This window comes from Lissotriton vulgaris, chromosome 5 (genome assembly GCF_964263255.1).
Source record: "Lissotriton vulgaris chromosome 5, aLisVul1.2, whole genome shotgun sequence".
NCBI classification, from domain to species: domain Eukaryota; kingdom Metazoa; phylum Chordata; class Amphibia; order Caudata; family Salamandridae; genus Lissotriton; species Lissotriton vulgaris.
In genome coordinates this window covers 435,314,259-435,332,840 of record NC_141693.1, presented here as the reverse complement: position 1 = coordinate 435,332,840, position 18,582 = coordinate 435,314,259, and the positions used below count along the sequence as shown (strand labels likewise).

The following is an 18,582-nucleotide window of genomic DNA, read 5'->3' as shown; positions in this document are numbered from 1 at the left end:
ACCATGAGCCTAGAGCCGCCCCTGGCATGTGACTCACACAAGGCCCATGAAAAACAAATTAGCTCCAGCAGTATTTGCAACATGGTCATGGTCTGTTACGTATATGACAACTATGTCACAGGGCAACAGCATATATACAAGCTGCCCTACAAGTAGAGAATATGGGTACATGATCTGCTCTGCGTGTTATGAGTCTGTCAGTGGTTGCATAGTATGCATTCGATTTGCAGGAAGATGGAAAGCAGTGTTGACTGCGTGACAGGCTGCCTTAGAGGCACTTGGACTTAGCTTCGATAGGTCTATATGTTGTAATATATCACGTCTTGGTATGTAGCGCTTTATGAGTGTTTGTGGTCACTGAATGCTTTTTCTTCTCTTTGCATGTGCCCTCTGACATCAGTGCTGACAGGAGTGGGAGTCGAGACTCTCCAGCTCGGACAGTTCCTAAGCTTGGCCTACTACCTACTGTGAGTATATCTGCCCAGCAGAGACTGCTATCACCCACTCCCTCATACAGGAACCAGACTAACTTCGCCAATTCCCCTTTCTTTCTACAAGACACGATACCTCTGTCTAGTTTTATCTTTTCTGCAGGGACCACTTTGATTACCAATTCACTGCTGTCCTTGGGGGGCCATTCTTGCTCCCTACTTCCTTCACTACTGGCCTCTCTACTTCTTCTCCACTCTCTCCCCTCTATTATTTACCTCTTCAGCACTAGCTCCTGTTGAACCCCCTCTCTTTCTCCTTCTCTTCTGCAGTCAAGTGTCCTCCTTCAACTCCTGCTATGATAACTCCCTCCTCTTATATCCTGCAGTAACCCCTTGCCTGCCTCTTCTCTCTCTCTCCCCGGCGGTAACCACTCTAACTTCCCCTCCAACGTTCTCCTCCTCCAGTAACTACTTTAACCCTCTCTCCCTTCTCTCTTGCTGCAGTAATCACTTCAACTCTCATACCACTCCTGCTACAGTAATACTACCGACTCTCCTTCCCTTCTCCTTGCAGTAACTACTCCAAACACCCTTTGTCCTTGCAGTAGAGTCTCTACCACTCCTTTTCACTCCCTCCCCGCCAGTGCTTAATTTGTGCCAGTGGTTTTCAGGGCTCGACACCCGCACTTAATTGTCAACAGCTGCACCTATGGCTGTCTGCCACATGGTGGCACTATTTGTCTAATTTGGAGTCGAGTACAACAACAATTGTATAATTCAAAATACATTACAAATGACTAATACATTGCGTCCAAGCTATCCGTATAGCTTTGGGGCCTAGGAGAGTCCGTTTTGTCACATTTGTAGGAGTGTGATTTTTAAGTTGTGTTGGTACTGTCGTTGGAAGCATTGGCAGGCAGGGCTTTAAGTGGTCCGGGTCTCACTGGTGCTGAGCACTGGCAGTTTTTTAAAGGAGGCCTCGAAACGGGTCTCTATCAGGCTCTGTTTTGTGCCCTGTCGCAGCCGGTCTGTTCTTTCGGGAATGAAGTGACAGCAGGCACATCATGTGCGCTGCTCACACTGCTCACTTCTCGCTAGTGAAGAAGTTACGGCATGACGCCATGCCAAGTGAGCTGTTGTAAGGGAAGGGAAATCCTAGAGAGTCATTTTCTCTCTGGATTTATCTTCTCTTTTTGAAAATCAGGAGCCGCAACATTGTTGTGGTGTCAGTCCAGGGCTTTAAGTGGAAGCTTTTTCAATATTATATACAAGCCATAGTTGCTGCTTATTTATCTTATGCAACTAACAACCATTGACAAAGCCAATAATCCTGATTTGTTGTAGGTATGATGTTACTTGTTGTATCATATATCTGGATTCAATTACAGAAACAGCAAAATACAAGTCGGGTGGCCCACTATGCTAAGCACAGATTTTTAGCTTACGTGTTTTTGAGCCACGCCCTTAATTATATTGGCTATGCCCCTTTGAGAGACCCCCAGTTTTTTCATCCCACTTAAAGCCCTATTGGCAGGGTAAATTGGTATTGCGAGCTGCTGTAGCCTCCATTACCAGGCCTGGCACTTATTGATTTACAAATTAAGCACTGTTACAGTAACCACTCTCGCTGTCTCTGCTACTCTGCCCTGCTGCAAGTAACCTTTCTCACGATCCCGTCCCGTTTTCTCCTGCTTATGTATAACCAGTATTAACCAGTCTTGCTCTCACAGGCTACTCTCTCTCTCCATCAGTAATCGCTTTAACTCTCCCTCCTTCTCCCCCAGGTTCTCCGCTGCCGCGGTCTCCATATGTGAACTGACTTTCTTCCTGCACCTGCTCCTGTCCCGGTGTTGCTCGTAAGTACTGTGGCTGTATTTGTGCGCAGTCTATGCCTCAGAAAGGCCAGGAGGGGCAGGGTGCACGCGCAGCCAATCAGCTGTCAAGGCTGTGCACGCGCATCGGCACAACCGCCATGGTCAGGACAATGTCTGCTTTTGAAATACAACTTATGGGTTAATATTAGGGAGCGTCAGTAAGGAGATGGGGAGGAAACCTAAGGACAGTGAAAGGGCGGGAGGGAAGGAGTGTAAATGAAGATAATGCAGAGGGAATGGGAGGGAATGAAGAGACTAGTAAAATGTATTGTAAATTCATTCATATCGCGCTTCACACCCCGGAGAGGGGTTGAAGCGCATTTAGAGCAAGGTAGCTTGCTTTTCCGCGGAAGTGCTAAGGTTTGTACAGTGTATGGTCGATTCATAATGTCATTTTTGTCCCTAAAGATAAGCTTACGGGCGGGGGATGGGGGGATTGTTTCATCAATACTTGTTACGAATTTATGTAGAATAATTCATGTCAGACAGTAGTTTAACTAATGCAGAATTCTCAGCCACAAGACTGTAGAAAATAAAATATTAAAATCCAAGCTGGTAGTACTGGGAGTAGGTGGATAAAGGAGCAGTGTGCTTTATGAGCCCCTCGTGAACTTGTGAGATAGATTCCCTTACCCCCAGATCCCTTATGTCCTCGTCCCATTCATAAATACGTGGAGATAGCCATCTCCCCACAGAAAAAAAGAGCAGAAGAATGCTGGGACACTAACCCCGCCCCACCCACTGGGAGTACATAAGGGGCACTTACCCAGCATTCCTCCTGTTCTTTTTTTCTGTCTACGACAGAATGGTCTGATGGATGCTGTTGTTCTCTGCTCCCCCTGTCCGGCTGCCTGGCTTCGCGGGCAGAGGTGTTATTTTCTGGTGGGTCTGCCTCCCGGCCTGCAGGGCTTGCTGGGCGGCATGGCTTCTTCCTGGCCGGTGTTCCGGATTTTTACCGACCCTTTGTGGCTGGTGCGCCACCTCCCGGTTGCTTCCGGGTCGCTGTGCGCGTCTCCCCGATGCTTGGCCGCTCCGGGTAAGTCCCGATGAGGGACAAAGATAGCGTGGCTCAATGGTTAGAGCAGCAGACCCTGATGCAGAGGTCTTGCCCAAGACCAGGGTTCAATTCCCGCCTCGGTGGCTCTTGGACTCAATTTCCCCAGACCTGATAATTCTCGCCTCAGTGCCTAGTCTAATCATGGGTCCCACTCTGTGACTCTGGGCAATAGCTTGATTAATCTCCACAACGGCCCCAGCAGCGCTTGGATGCCTAGCTTCACCTTGGGGGTGCCTAGGAGTGGACATCTCACAGGAAAGCCAGGAAGGGTTCCACAGCGGTATGAATACAGCGCTACGAGACCTCTGGGTAGAAGGCGCTATATAACTACAAACACATTTACATAACTGTAAAGTGTCGGAGCCCTAGGCCCCCATACACTTTTAATAATAAGACACAGACACAAGGAGTTAGTATCTGGAACTGGCCCAGGGCACGTGTGCCCGGCCCCTTTTATTGGCAGGGTCACATGTCCTGGGACACATGAGATAGATGGGTGTGTAGTGAGTGTGGAAGCCAGCCCTCTAGGAGTGGCTAGCGGAAACACATTATCAGGAAACACTAGAACGTGACCAGCCGCTCGCCACAATAACATAAGAGGGTAGGAAAGGTCGAGAGAAAGAGACAGGAATTTAGAGTAAGGAATGCAGAGGAATGACAATGGGAAGGGAGGGAGGTGAGAGAGAGAGTAATGAAGAGGGGAGCGTGAGGTAAGAGATGCTTAGAGGTGATCAAGAGTGTTTAGCAGCCAGGTACGCCATTTACCGTGAAGTCATGCACACTGCGCATAGACGCATCACATATATCCCCATTGCAAGAGTGGAATGAGGTGTCACTTCCCCTTCGGCACAAAAATCCAAGATTTGACTCTGGAAGATAGAGAGGGAGGAGGCGGGCGAGGCGGTCTGTGTTTGTGGTGGATGTGGATGGACTCCAGCTTCTTGAGCTCCCTGGTGGGTGATCTATTTTAAGTCTTAACGAAGTTTGCAGCATAAGGCTACACCATGTAGTAAAACACAAGGGCAGCAGAGAGCGCTCCTATCCCACGAATGAATCAAACACACTTGCTCGACGGCGCTTTAAGCTTATTGAGGAGTATTCGATTATCTGCAGCACAAACCAACCCCGGCATTAAATGAAATGTGGGTTTAAAGATACTTTCTGATAATTTACAAAATATTTCCCAAAAATCTGAAGTAGGTAATCATAATTCACGTTCTGAGTTTTTGCCGTATAGTCAAAAGTGTTGGCACACGTGGGTCAAGGCTGCGGCACTCCCAACATTTCAAGAGCCCATCTGTTGATTAAGAAAGTAACCTGGAAGCAAGGAAACACAATGGAGTTTCAGTTTGGCACATTGTTTCTGCATAAAGTCAACACTACGCCTAGAAAAACCCTCTCTCTCTTTCTCTTAGTCTCTCTCGATCTCGCTCTGTCACTCTCTCACTCGTTGGTTGTATCACTTTGGCTATTTACACCTGGTTACCAGAAGTGCCTGGTGCTCTTCAGGGACCATCCAGTGTATGTGACCTCTGGGTATCTGATTGTCCTTGTTGGCAGCAGGGTGCCCTTCCTGTCTTTTGATGTCTTCTCCAGGATGTTTTTTATTGGTCATTAGGTGTCTGTTAGTGTTTCAGTGTCTGATAGGGTTTATTATCGGTGCCTATTCGTCTATGCTGGTCACTGGATGTCTCAAAGTGCAATTTTTGTGTATTGGGTGTTTTCGAATTTGTTTGATCTATGAATCTCACTGTCAGGTTGATTAAGTGTCTGGTCATAGATATTCGCATCTATCTGCGTGTCTCATGATTTTGTCTAACAACTACTGTTGTGCCAGGGTGTCTGTTAGTAGTCCTTAATTCATGGATGTCTAGCAGGTACTGCTGCTCCTTGGTGTTTCACAATATTTCTTCTTTCTGATTTTGTGGAAACTGCATTTCCCGTATAATTATTGATTTGCCACATTTGGCACATAATCCATGGTCTGCTGCATAATCCGCAGATTTTACCAAAATAATGTATCTTTTCTTACCGTATAATTTAGTAAGTCCTGCTGCATTATTTGGTCCCCTCCTCCTGCTTAATTCTAATGGGCCTGCTTCTAATTCGGTGTTTGATCGTGTCCACTGGTCTCAGGCTGTCTGATAATGCTTCTTGATACTTTCGTGAGTACACCTATTTTGTGCACTTCATTAGTCCCACAGGTGGTTCTAAATTGTATATTATGATAGTGGGTACCTTTATCTGTTGGGGGGTTGATTTATGTTAGTATCTTTCGTTCTTTGAATGTTCCACAGCTTGTGCTGGCTTTTGGGAAACCATTGGTCTCAGTTACACTTTCGGCACGGTTTATCTGCAATTTTTCACTGGTGAAATATTCCACTATACATGAAGCTCTGCAACAGGTGAGGTTCTTCGTGATTATCTGCAGTTATGACACAGGTGAGGTGGTTCGTGATTACCTGCAGTTATGGCACAGGTGAGGTGTTTCGTGATTACCTGCAGTTATGAAACAGGTGAGGTGTTTCGTGATTACCTGCAGTTATGGCACAGGTGAGGGGTTTCGTGATGATCTGCAGTTATGACACAGGTGAGGTGTTTCTTAATTATCTCCAGTTATAACACAGGTGAGGATTTTCATGATTACCTGCAGTATGGAACAGGTGAGGTGTTTCATAAATACCTGCAGTTATGGCACAGGTGAGGTGTTTGGCGATTACCTACAGCTATGACACAGTTGAGCTGTTTTGTTATTACCAGATGTTATGACACAGGTAAGGTGTTTCTTGATTACCTCCAGTTATGACACAGGTGAGGATTTTCATGATTAACTGCAGTTATGGTCCGGTGTTTCAGATCTGTGACTGGGGGCGAATGTTCGATCATCACTCTGTCCATCATCTGTTCTTTTTGCATTTTGTCACCCTAAGTGGGAGTGGTTTGCCCAGACGTAGGTCCTGTGCTCGCTACACCACCAGATGCAAGCTAGCCTGGCTGTTGAGCGGTGTTACCCTGAAACCGTTCCCGCGATGCTTGTTTCTGGTCCAGGGAGAACCTGCCTAACAGTTCGGGCTGGGCTGTTCCCAAGGGGAACAGGGTCAAGACCGATTTGTATATGGCTGGATCTAAACTTGAATGGCGTGGTGCGCAAAAAAATGATGGATATAACCCAGATCTTTGACTGTGGGTGAATGTTTGATTAATTCATCATTCCACCAATCATATGTTCTTTATAGCTCTAAGCAGGAAGGGTATGCCCAGATGTTGGTCCCATGCTCGCTATGCCACCAGATGCAAGCTAGCCTAGCTATTGAGGGGTGCTACCCGGAAACAGGTCCCGCAGTGCTTGTTTCTGGTCCAGGGAGGACCGGGCCTGGCAGTTCGGGTTGGACTGTTTCCATGGGAAACAGGGTCAAGGCTGATTTGCATTTGGCTAGGTCTAAACTAGATTTGCGCAGCATGCAAAAAAATTATGGATTTAACCCAGATCTGTGACTGGTGGTGAACGTTTGATTAATTCATCATTCCGTCCATCTTCTGTTCTTTTGGCAAGTGTTTCATGATTACCTGCAGTGTTTCCTGAGTTACCTGCAGTTCTGACACAGGCGAGGTATGCAACGCATACCTGTTGCACTGGCCAGAGGGGAGGTGTTTCATGTTGACATGTAGAACTGGAGCAGGTGACACATTTAATTCTTATCCACACTGTGGGACAAGTATGGCCTTCATTAATTACCTGTAGCTCCTCAAAAGGTGATGTGTTCTATGTTTATGAGACATTCCCTGTAGACTGATTTACATACTTGTATGATTCATTGTCTCTGTATAATGTGTGTGGTGTAAACTACTGACACACACTACACTGATATGAGTAGTGCTGTACAACAAAGGAAATGCATATGAGAGAAGGGCTATGTAAAGATGAGGGGCACTGTTGGAGGGTGGCAGTGAGGGAATCAGAGGAAGGTGTCATAGGGTGGAGGGGGAGCTAGGGAGAGATGAGGGGCACTGGTGGCGGGTGGTAGTGAGGGAGTCTGAGGAGGAGGTCATGAGGGGGAAGAGCTACAGAGAGATAAGGGGCACTGGTAAAGGGTGGCAGTGAGGGAATAAGAGGAGGAGGTCAATAGGGGGCCCATTGAGGGATGAGGGGCTGGTAGTAAAGGTATTTACAGAGAAAGTAGTCAGTGGTGGGGTGCCAAAAAGGACTTTCGCACCAGCGCTACAGCCTGGCATGGCTTTTCTGTTTTTGTTTATTTCATTAGCAGTCGGGTCACAAGGGCTTCTGTGGAACATACTTTAAAGTGTGTGCTAATTATATTTACTGCTATATTCAATGTTTTAAGTTTGAAGGTGATTTTACTAATGTTTTTACTGGGGAAAATGAAAGTGGAGCCCGATGGTGCCTGATATGGGGCTGGGGCCCAAGGTCAGCTTTGAGATAAGATGCACTGGAGAAGGGGGGTTGAAAAGTGGATAATCATGCCTGTAAGGGAGAGCGTTGCAGAGTCCGGGTCAGGTGGAGGTAGTAATGAAGAGGGATTCTCCCTGAAGGCTCACACAGAGGGAGCCCGAGAAGTGTCACTTGCCTGATACTCCCACCTCAGATACCTCCTCTTCCCATCAAAAGAACATTACATGGAAAAAACACTTTTTGAGAGTGATAATATTTAGAAATGGATTTGGAAAAGAGTGTGTTTTACTGAGCCTTATAAGACTAAGAAAAGATAAAGGAGGGCCCTGAAGCAGGCTTGCCCAGACATATATGCGACAAATTGAGCCCGCAGTGGCCCACCCAAATGCACCCTTGGCCCACCCAAATAAAAAATCCTGGGGCCGGGCCTGCGGGAGGCACACTATGCTAAGCACAGATTTTTAGCTTACCTGTTTTTAAGCTAAGCCCTTGATTGCCTTGGCCAAACCCCTTTGAGAGACCCCCAAGTTTTTCATCCCACTTAAAGCCCTGAAGAAATCCACTGTTCGTGTGAGGATAGCCCACAGCAGGGAAGAATGCACTTCTCACATAAGGCTCCACTAACTCAAATTAAACCAGCCACTCCTCATGTGAGAACACTCTATCTTAAAGGAAGGGTCCGGCTGCCCACAGGAGGCCATTCCGCCATAGGGGTAGATATGCACTTCTCGCAATAAAGCTTCTCAAACACAAAGTAAAAGATCCAATATTCATATGAGGTCACTCTAAATAACAGTAAGAAATCCCCAGCTCGCACGAGGGCACTCAGCCACAGAGTAAATGAACCACTGATCACAAGAGGGTCCAATATGATAGGGTGGGTGAGGCACAGCTCACAAGAAGAAACTCCGCCATTGGATATGGGCGTTACATAGGCCAGCACAGCACAGCCTGCTGCTTGGGTCACACCTTCTACCTCTCTGGTGCATCTGTGGCAGGAAGCAATGTTGGGGTGCTAGAAGCTGCTCCCCTTATTCTGAAGAGGAGACTCTTTCTCTTTTGTAGGTGTACTTCGGAATCCACTATGGCTGTGTGCTGGGAGAAAACGGCTCGAATGGGGGGCTTCCAGAAGTTTCTGGGGTACACGCTGCTCTCCGTCGCCTGCTTCCTGCACCCCGTTTTGGTTTGGCATGTTACTATCCCAGGTGAGTCATGCAGGTTGTCAGGGGCGTAGTTTAGTCAGCGGGGAGGGGGAGTTAATCTCAAATTTCCCAACATAAACGCTGTGATCTTGATTGAGAAATTCAGGCAGTCGGCTATATATAAAGTAAATAAGAGCGGAGGTGAGGTGGGTGCTGTAGAAGAATGTGATGTAGTAATAGAAGTTGTGTTCATGAAAATAGGGTAATTATCTAAAGTTGTTTGACAGTTTTGTTTTGCAGATTCTAAATTCATATATGCGTTCTTCTTAAGAAATTTTAACACCTTGTCTGCTTAAGATATTCCCCTGCTGTGCTGGACCATAATAGAAACGGGTGTGGTCACACGAGCACCAAAGGGGTTAATGTTTTCATTGGACGCTTGCTGATATGTGGAACTTAACTGTCACTGTTGCATTCAATCCCTAGTAATGTATCATTAAAAATGTCTGTAGATGGTTTAGGCAAAAAGGAGGCGATTTAGTTCTTGTGTTGGATATTTAATCGAGTGGTCAGTTTTTGTTACTATAGTATGGATCTTCATTGGAAGTAACTCCTGTAGGTCCACTATATCATCTAACCAATGGAAGTTGATTGAAATAGATACCAGGTCGTTAAGGCCTTGTTTAAGTGCAGATATCTGAATTGCATCGGTTTTAAGTGAAGTCAATTCCTTATTGATTTGATTTAGTAGTAACAGCTGTTCTGATAATAAGGATGATTGACTGGATAGTAATTCTGACATTTGTGTCAGGATATTACTAATAGCCCCCGTTGCTGCTAATACTGGATAAGTGGGGAGAGTACACTCATCGGGCAAATTTTTAGATTTGGTGTTTGTTCTGTTTATGAATGTAGATTTATCATATGCATCCACATTAGTTGGCGATGAAATGGGTTGATCCATATCCACCAAGTGTTCTTGTCTATAATTGATCCAAGGGTAATGAGCCATCGAAAAAATTAGCCAAAATTTCAATGTGGTCCTGAGTGAATTCTGATCCCAGAGTATCTCCATCTCCTAAATTGTCACGTCATAGATAGAGTCTGAATTGAAATTCCCTAAGTCTCCAGGGGAATTTCCTTGGGAGTCAAGGGCATCAGGGGTGATAAAATCTCCTGTGGTTATATTAGAAGGAAGTATAGCTATTTCTGCTACAGTGTTGATTTTTGTTAATAACTTCTGGATCACATTCAGGCACCATGGAAGTCACCCCCATATACCCACTGGAGTGTCCTGAAATTGGAACAGGCAGCAATGCGTTGTCTGAAGTTCTGTCTCTCTTCTCTAGACATTCTTGGATTGATTGTTGCCTTGTACCAGGTTTTTTACCTGGTTTTATGGATTTTAAAGATATACCCTTGTTTCCTTCGACGTTTACCCTACCCTGCAGTATCAGTTAATGGTCCATTTGGGCAACCTTGGAGATGCCTTGGACATGCCTTCTTCCCAGATAATACTACCAAATCCTGATCGCGAGTAGGCTTCATACAGTTTCTTGAAGACCATGTGTTCATTATGAGCACTTCCTCAAGACAAAGCTTCGATCCACATAAAAGAAGGAGACTACCACGGAAGGACAATCCCTGACTTTTGAAATCCCTGAAGTGCTTTAGGAATAGTTTAAATAAAGGTTTCCAGCCCAGCACAGATCAGGGAAAAAATAAGGAAGCTGCGGCCAAGTGGAAGTTGAAAGCAGGGAAGGCTAGATTCCACAGGGATTAGGTGATAGTTGAGCTATCCGTACTCTAGGCCTCACAGACCCAGCAAACAATATGGCATGACCTGTAATCCTATTATAGATAGAGAAACATTACAATCTATTAAATCAGACATAAGAAGTACTTGTACTATGCACATACAAAACTCAAGTATTTTAAAAAGGGCTCATATGTGATAATAAAGAAAAAGGAGGCTTTGTGAAATAATATGTTTGCCTAGGATCACACAGTTTGGAAAAGCAAGGATGCCAGTATTGATTCTTGTTACCTGGTTTCACATTTTGGAATTCAGCCACCACGTGTCTCTCTCTCTCTCACTTATTTGGGGAGTGTCACACCCCAAACACCCCTGCTGAAGTTATGCCTCTGCAAGTTGTGGCTGAACCCTTCGCCACCTAACACTGTAGGCAGATTGCACATATTCGATGCACAAGTGTTCCATGATCTCAGGAGACCTGCCAGCCTAATTGCAGAGATCTGGCTACATATAGAAATGCTCAAACATGGATCAAACCCAGAGACGTTGTAAGGCAAGGGCAAAGTGGGCAACTGCCCATGGGCTCACCTTTCAATACCCCACTGGGTAAGATGATTTGTCTCTACATCATCTATATGTCACCTCAACCTCTACCCCTCTCTCTGCCTATAGCTACCTCTGACTGTATTCTGCAGCACACAAACACGCCTCAACTGATAGTGTTAGTGCTACAAGGTACACCTTCCTGCACAAAAACTATCCTGACCTTAAAGCAGACTTTTGCACTATGGTGCAAGAGTGTCTGTGTTAGTGCAAGGCAGCTACAAGTGCATCAGAACATGGGGAGAGAGCAGAACTGCACCATTTCTTCCAAGATTTGACACAGCCCTGCTCTTTGCCATTAACGCAACACATTGCAGCAACTTCAACTGCTGCACTGCGTTGCATGAACAGTTTGGAAATATGACCCTTGATCGAGAGTTCTGCTCTTATCAATAGCTACCTGTAACACGTTGTTCCCCAAGTCCAGACTGCTGTTTTCAACAACCCCCTGCTCTTCATACCTTGATTTTTATTTTGATGGTGACAGGACAGAAATTTAAATTTGCACGCTTCAAGGCGATATAATCACAATAAATCCAATGTAGCCCTATATAATTTAATTATAATAAAAATCCCAACCAAGTATAACTATTATCGAATCCCATTAAATTGCATTAATGAAATGATAGCATACGACGGGCAGAGGGCTCGATGCTTCAAATAAATACCATATATGTCGGGTTATTTTCAATGATATATTAAAATGGTAAAAAAGGCCCTCATAACAAGTGACCACGAGAATCTGAACATTCCTGTGAAAGTCCTGGCCAAAATGAGGAATTACTAGGGAATCAGCACGTAAGTTACTGATTCCGCAATAAATCTTCAATTCTAAGTGGATCATCGGGGTCCAACTCATAATGTGCTGGATATTCCCCCCTCCCCCCCCCCCTGGAGTAACTGCTCCCCCTGTGTGCGTAGCTCTTGGGGTGGGAAAAATCCGGCTCATTTCCCAGGCCAGTTTAAATTATAGCCTTAGGGGCATCTGGTGTAATGGCCAAATTGTGATAGGACCACGTTGTGTTGTCATATATCACTTCTGACTATTGCCTTTAATTTCAGTAGAGCAGTGCTTAATTTGTGCCGGTGGTTTGTGTAATTTGAAGATGAGCAGAAAAAAACTGTGGTCTGTTAACCGCTTGCATGCTCATGACAGCTCAACGCCATCATGAGTCACGGGCGGCGTGTGCTCATGACGGCGTGAAGCCGTCATGCAACTACAGCTCCGCCCACGCGGCACTGATTCCCCGCCTGTGCGGGCGAATTAGTGAATGGGCGGGGTCATGACGGCTCCACGCCATCATGATCACACGCCACCCGTGACTCATGACGGCGTGGAGCCGTCATAAGTACCGGAGCGCCACCCTCTAGCCCCAACCGCGCCGCAGCGGAATTCGCGCCGTGGCGAAAAGGCTAAAAATTCAGAATACTAGATATACTGCTAAACAGTACAGATACACTGCCTAAAAACAGTGCAGACCGGACTTGTGTACCCAAACCCGTCTAGATACGTCCCAGCAATGGTACTCACCGGGAAGCACGGAAACAGAAGGCCTCGGAAAACTCGACTGGACTGGACTCGACTCGGCTCGACTTCGGGAAACTTCGGAAAACTTCGGAAAACTGGTGGGCCTCTTGACACCTCGGACCTTGCTTCTTTCGGCTAGGCTCTGGTCGGGATCCTCCGCACTCCTCACCGCCTCGTCTGGGCACTGATCGCAGTCTTCGTCACCTCCGTGGGTCAGAGGGAGATGCAGGAAATCCTGCCGGTACGCGTTGGTTCCATCTAACTGATGGCAGGGGACAGAGCTTGCAATGCGCCAACCGGCGCGTGAGGTGGGGGAGGGGTCCCTATTCGGGCGCCAAAATGACGTAAATAATTAATTTACTCTCTTAATTTCTATGCAGGTAAGTACTTAATCAATAATAACTCAGATCGGCAAGAAAAAACCAGAGTCCGTGGTGTTAGAGTTTCTAAGGGTTTTATTCCTCAAAAAGGAATGGTCATGACCAGGATATCGGATTCTGACCACCACAGGGGTGTCAGAAGGGATAGAGCGCTCCATTTTATTGACAATACATAGCTTATATACTTAATTCACATCATAAGCAACAGTGCAGGAGGCGTAACAGTTGAGAGAAGATAAGATAACAGTATACACGTGGTACTAGTACGTAATCAAGAGGCGTGAACTGGAGGTGTGTGCTAGAAACGTCAATGATAGGTGACGCAAGTGGGTGGCACCAAGGGGTGGCGTTAACAGAAAAGTTGCAATGTCAGCAGAAATCGGAAGCTTGAATGCGCGCGCAGCTGCATGACGTGTGATTGGAGGGGTGCAGGGGACTTGACATTTACACTGACGGAAAGAGACAGAAGTCTGGCATGTCAGATCAACTTGTACTTCTATCATATCTGATATCTGATGTTTAGGAACCATCTTATCTGGGCGGAAAGGTCTCTAGGGCAGAAGCTATTCTATGCTAGCTGTGGATGCGTGTATAGGCGCCTAAGTGTCTGCATGAGAAGCGTAGGGGGCACGGGGCCTTCCATGGAAGCATGGTAACAGAGGCTATGAATTACTTGCACTGGGACGGGTCGGCCCTTTGGCTCTGCTGCTGGGGAGGATGTTTACTGAAGCTAGTAGGCAGGAATGCATTTTCGAGGAGCGGAACAGATAACTCGAAGGTTATAGTCAGCTTTGGCAGAAAGCAGGCTGAGCTGAGCGCGAGGGGCCGCGCTGGAAGTAAGTCAGAGTTCACGGGCACAGAGGCAGCCTGGGCTGAGGCTGTCATAGTCAGAAGCCAGAAAAAGAGGCTCGATGGCAGAAATTCAGGGCCTACTTTGCCAGAGCAGGAAAAACATGTAAAGTACACTACAAAAAGACGTTGGCATAGCATACTTAGGAACGGACTATTTAACCTATTCAGGGTGGGTCTGAAAGAGGACAAGTTAACGTTGGACGCAAATGTATTTGCGTCTTCATAGCTGGCACAGGAGGGAAGTTACATGCACTTTAAGCTGGTACATGGAGTCGGTGGGGTACACGCTAGGGAACACAACTTGACCATAGAATTTTATATTTCCTCAACAATATACATTCAAAACAACTAATACCTGCCACCCAGGCCGTTCTTAAAACTTTGACAGCCGAGAATAGTCTGAATTGTCACACTTGTAGCAGAGTGATGGTTAGTAGTTGATTAAGTGCAGTGGCAATGTGTGGTGAAAACTGCGGTGGCCTCCTGACTTAGTTTTGTTTTTTACAAATTTAGCACTGTGGTAGAGGCTTTCATTAGTCCGATGGGGACGCCTGTCTGGGGTGAATAACTTAAATGTGCGTGTTTGCTGACTGCAGTCTCCTTTGCAAGCAGTACCCAAGAAAAGGACAGGCTTTCTTAAACTAGCAAGCCCATCAGTCTCCTCTTCTTAGTTGCCAGTTCATGAGCACTTCCTGCACACTGGTCCTGTATTGCCTGTCACACTTCCAAATGGTCTGTAAAAGAATGTATGACATTAATAGAAACAGCAGCACTTCAGCCCTGTGTACCATCTCTGTGCATTAAAGATATGTCTCAATAATGGGCTGTTTGTAACAATTGCCTTTGTTGTTTCCTCCACAGGCACCATGCTCATCATCACCGGGGCAGCATACTTCCTACTCAGCAAGAAGAAGAAGCTGACGCCAGCGGAAAAAGAAAGTTTTGAGCAGGGCAGGGAGTACCGAGACCCCACGGCCACCGCAGTGTCGATGACCCAGGCCGGGGACACGGAGCAGACCTACACCTTCAACAGCACCTTCAAGGAACGCAAAGCATCCCTTCTGACACAGGTGAAAAGCATCCTGAAGGTCAACAGGGACAAGGCGCCCCCGAAAGCCCCTGAAGGAGCAGCAGGCCAGGCAAGTGGGGTAGCCGACACCCTCAACAAGCGGAAGCAGGTGCACTTTGAGGAGAAGGTGGTCCAGATTGTCCCGTCCGTGGCTGGGAGCCTGGAAGCGGCTGAAAGCGAGGGCGAGGAGGAGACGACCTCTGATACTGCCCCCATCATCCCCCCAAGAGACGGGAACAGTGCAGCCTCCTCACAACTCACCATCGGCATCTTCTGAACTTCCCTGGGTTTGCTGTACAGTTTCATGACTGAAGGTTGTGCCTTACACAGCAGGCTCTTCTCAAAGGACCAAGGCCTCTTTGAAACCTTTTATCTTCCGCACATATCTCATAAGTGACCTTGACCCCTGCAGTCTATCAGCGATTCCTATTAAGAATGGATGCCACCTAATTTCAGAAATAGCTACAGTGACAGTCAAGAACCTGCATGAGAGGAGGCAGTGCGGGACCTAATGTGGACTTCTAAATTTTGGGGCCAAATGTAAAAATGGGAACTCCTTCTCAATGGAGTCTGGCATCCTCAGCCATAACTTATATTTTTGGGGTTATACCTCATGACAAACTTTTTCTTAAGAATAAATATGGATCCCCAAATTACAACACCACTACACTGAATGTACATGTGTCTTGCTGTTTCTTTAAGAAATTAGATCACTTCTTGGGATATTGGATCTCTTGTGTAAAATTTGATGTAGTTGTTGGACCCTCTGGTCTCAGACTATAGATTTTCCCTGACTGAGCCGTTCTCATTTCATTGCCAGGTCCTGAGATGGACCATGGAAAAGGCGTGAGTCTTCTGCCCTAACTCTGGGGGTCTCCAACTCCAGGACTAGAAACCTCTGACTCAGCTGCGGGCTCTTTACATTCAACTGTGTTATCGTTGTTGACATTTTGAGGATGCAAAAATCAGAAGGATCATGGATCGTTGTTGACATTTTCAGGATGCAAAAAGCAGAAGGATCATGGAGCAGGTGGGATTCAAGGGACCACCACCGATTTCTCCCTGGATATCTGCCGTACTTTGGGAAGAACAATCACTCCTTTTCATCTGTTACACCAATGAGATTGAGATCAAAGATGCCTTTGTGAAATCAATTTGCACCGTGGACTCTGGAAGTCGGTCAAATCAGACCCTAAATTGTAGGAGCAGATTGTCAGGAGGGGTCAAATGGGACGCGTGCTGACCTCTACTGCAAGAAGGAAAAGTTTGTTTTGTGTTTGTTTGTTGTATTATGAGCAGTAGGCCAGCACGGGGCATTCTTTGTATCTCAGTCACTTGATCCTGTTGTCTCTTAGAAATGTTATCCTGCCATATTATTGTATATGTTGCTAAATATCTATTTTCAAGGTTCATAGATGTGGAGTTCGGAATAATAAAACATTTCTTACCTAGGTATACTTGCCTTCGCAATATTGTGACAGTCAATATTCTGGATACAAAATTATATTCACTCGATATGGTAACATACATCTGTGGACAATGTTCTTCACACACCCAAGATCAGTGTTAGCATCAGCACTATCAATGTACTGCATAGACAGTGAATTTTCTTCTGTCACCCTCTAGGTCAGCACCATGGTCTGCATGGGATTAAGACACAGGGAAGTACTCCGATGACTGTTCTGAGGTCGCGTTTCTAGTCAGCAACTAGGCAGCGTGGGAATAAAACACGGGAAAGCTGAGTGGCTCGTCTAAGATTACACATAGGTCCAGCAGCAGAGCCAGGAGCCTATCTAAAGCAGAGGGAAGTGAAGGAACAGGCTTACGATAACACAGAGAGCGAGGGACAAGCATTTGTTTGTTGAGTTTTAATTTCCTAAAGTCATTGAGCACCGGAACTTGGATCATAAAGTAAAAGAAAAAGAAAACCTGAAATAATTTCTACAATGGAAAGAAAACGTGGACTAGTGTCTTTAAATAATAAATGATATCTTACTGTGTTTTATGCTTGTTTGTCTGACTCTAGCCTTGTTAAATATAAATATCCAGGAAATCCATGAGAGTTGAAGTAGTAGTTTATTCAAGAAAGTACTCCACCCAGTACCCCGAGCGTTCTTCTACCAGAAAGCCAAACGGTGACTACCAGTCATCGCTAGAACCCTCACTGAACGGACCCTCCATGCATGAGCCACACATTTGAACCATTACAACTTAGTAAATAAACAATGCGTGTGGCATGCACGAGAGGAATAAAGACATTAAGAACATTTAGATATCGCGCAGGTGTCCGCGCGATGTACACTTACCACTACACCACCTTTCCCCTTACAATAACAAAAAACAAAAAAATGGGAGAAAGTGGAAAATAAATGATTCCTTAAAATCTGACAAAACCATCAAACCTTTTAGGAGCCTTAATTGTCCAGCCACGAGAAGAAAATGCAACAACATTTTGAACATTTGAATTACTTGAGGATGTAACAGTTGGAGTTTCACTTTTACCGGATACATCTAACCAATGACTCCAATCTAAATCCTCTGTCATACCACTTTGTCTATTTTGCATAATCTCCACTTGGCGAGGAGAAACTTTTACCAGCTGACGTTTGTTCCATCAACCTTTTCTATTGATAAATGCAGCCCCTTTGCTGACTTTAAGAACTTGGACTGGTTCAAGGAATTTCGATTCCCCATTTCTAATCTTGTTTGGTTTTTTTAATTAATACCCAGTCGCCAACCAATATGTCCACATTGGAGGAGTTTAATTTTTCATTGAAATTGACTTTCATCTGATTTTGTTTGTCATTCACATTCTTACGAACTGCTCCCAAATCAATCTTCTTTTCACCAGACATATTTTGTAGCCATTTTGGGAATAACACAGAATGAGCTTCTCTGCCCCTCAATAGAGTAAATGATGATAAACCTGTGGTACAGTGAGGTACGGTGTTGTAACTCCATACTTTTTGCTTAATGAAATCTTCAACATTAAGATTGCACGCTAATGCTGCTTGAATCCCCTCTTTGATCACTTTATTTCCTCTCTCCACCAAACCGTTCGATGAAGGTGAGTATAATGCGACTTTTAGTTGTTTAATGTCTAACTCACTCAGAAACGTGCACATTTTTTCTGACATGAAATGTGTACTATTATCACTAATGATTACTTTAGGGGCACCTTCCAAATTAAAAATCTTCCTTAAGAAGGAAATTGTTGAATCAGTGTCAGCTACAAAATTGTGATACATCCACTTTTAATAATAATCAACCAATAAAATAACATATCTATTTTCTTGATTTAAAAGCGAATAGGGGCCAGAAAAATCGAGGCCAACCTTCTCCCAGGAAGCATGTGGAAATATGGTTGGGTGTAAAGGAACTTTCAAAGTTTGCCAGTGTTTGTCAGACAAAAGGCCCTCTGGGCAAGCATCAATTACTTTTCTTACCTGATTGTCTAATGAAGGCCACCAGTAGTGTTG

General features: G+C 45.4%; 1 protein-coding gene across 1 annotated transcript in view; it reads left to right on the top strand.

Moving 5' to 3' along the window:
* Positions 1-17,103, top strand: part of TMEM72 (transmembrane protein 72) — an 89,951-nt gene extending 72,848 nt beyond the window's left edge. The window contains exons 2-5 of the mRNA XM_086920103.1: positions 401-467; positions 2,216-2,287; positions 8,839-8,978; positions 14,896-17,103. Of these exons, the coding sequence (XP_086776229.1) occupies positions 401-467; positions 2,216-2,287; positions 8,839-8,978; positions 14,896-15,380 (764 nt within the window). The 3' untranslated portion in view covers positions 15,381-17,103. The remainder of the gene's footprint in view (positions 1-400; positions 468-2,215; positions 2,288-8,838; positions 8,979-14,895) is intronic.
* The last annotated feature ends 1,479 nt before the right edge of the window (positions 17,104-18,582 follow it).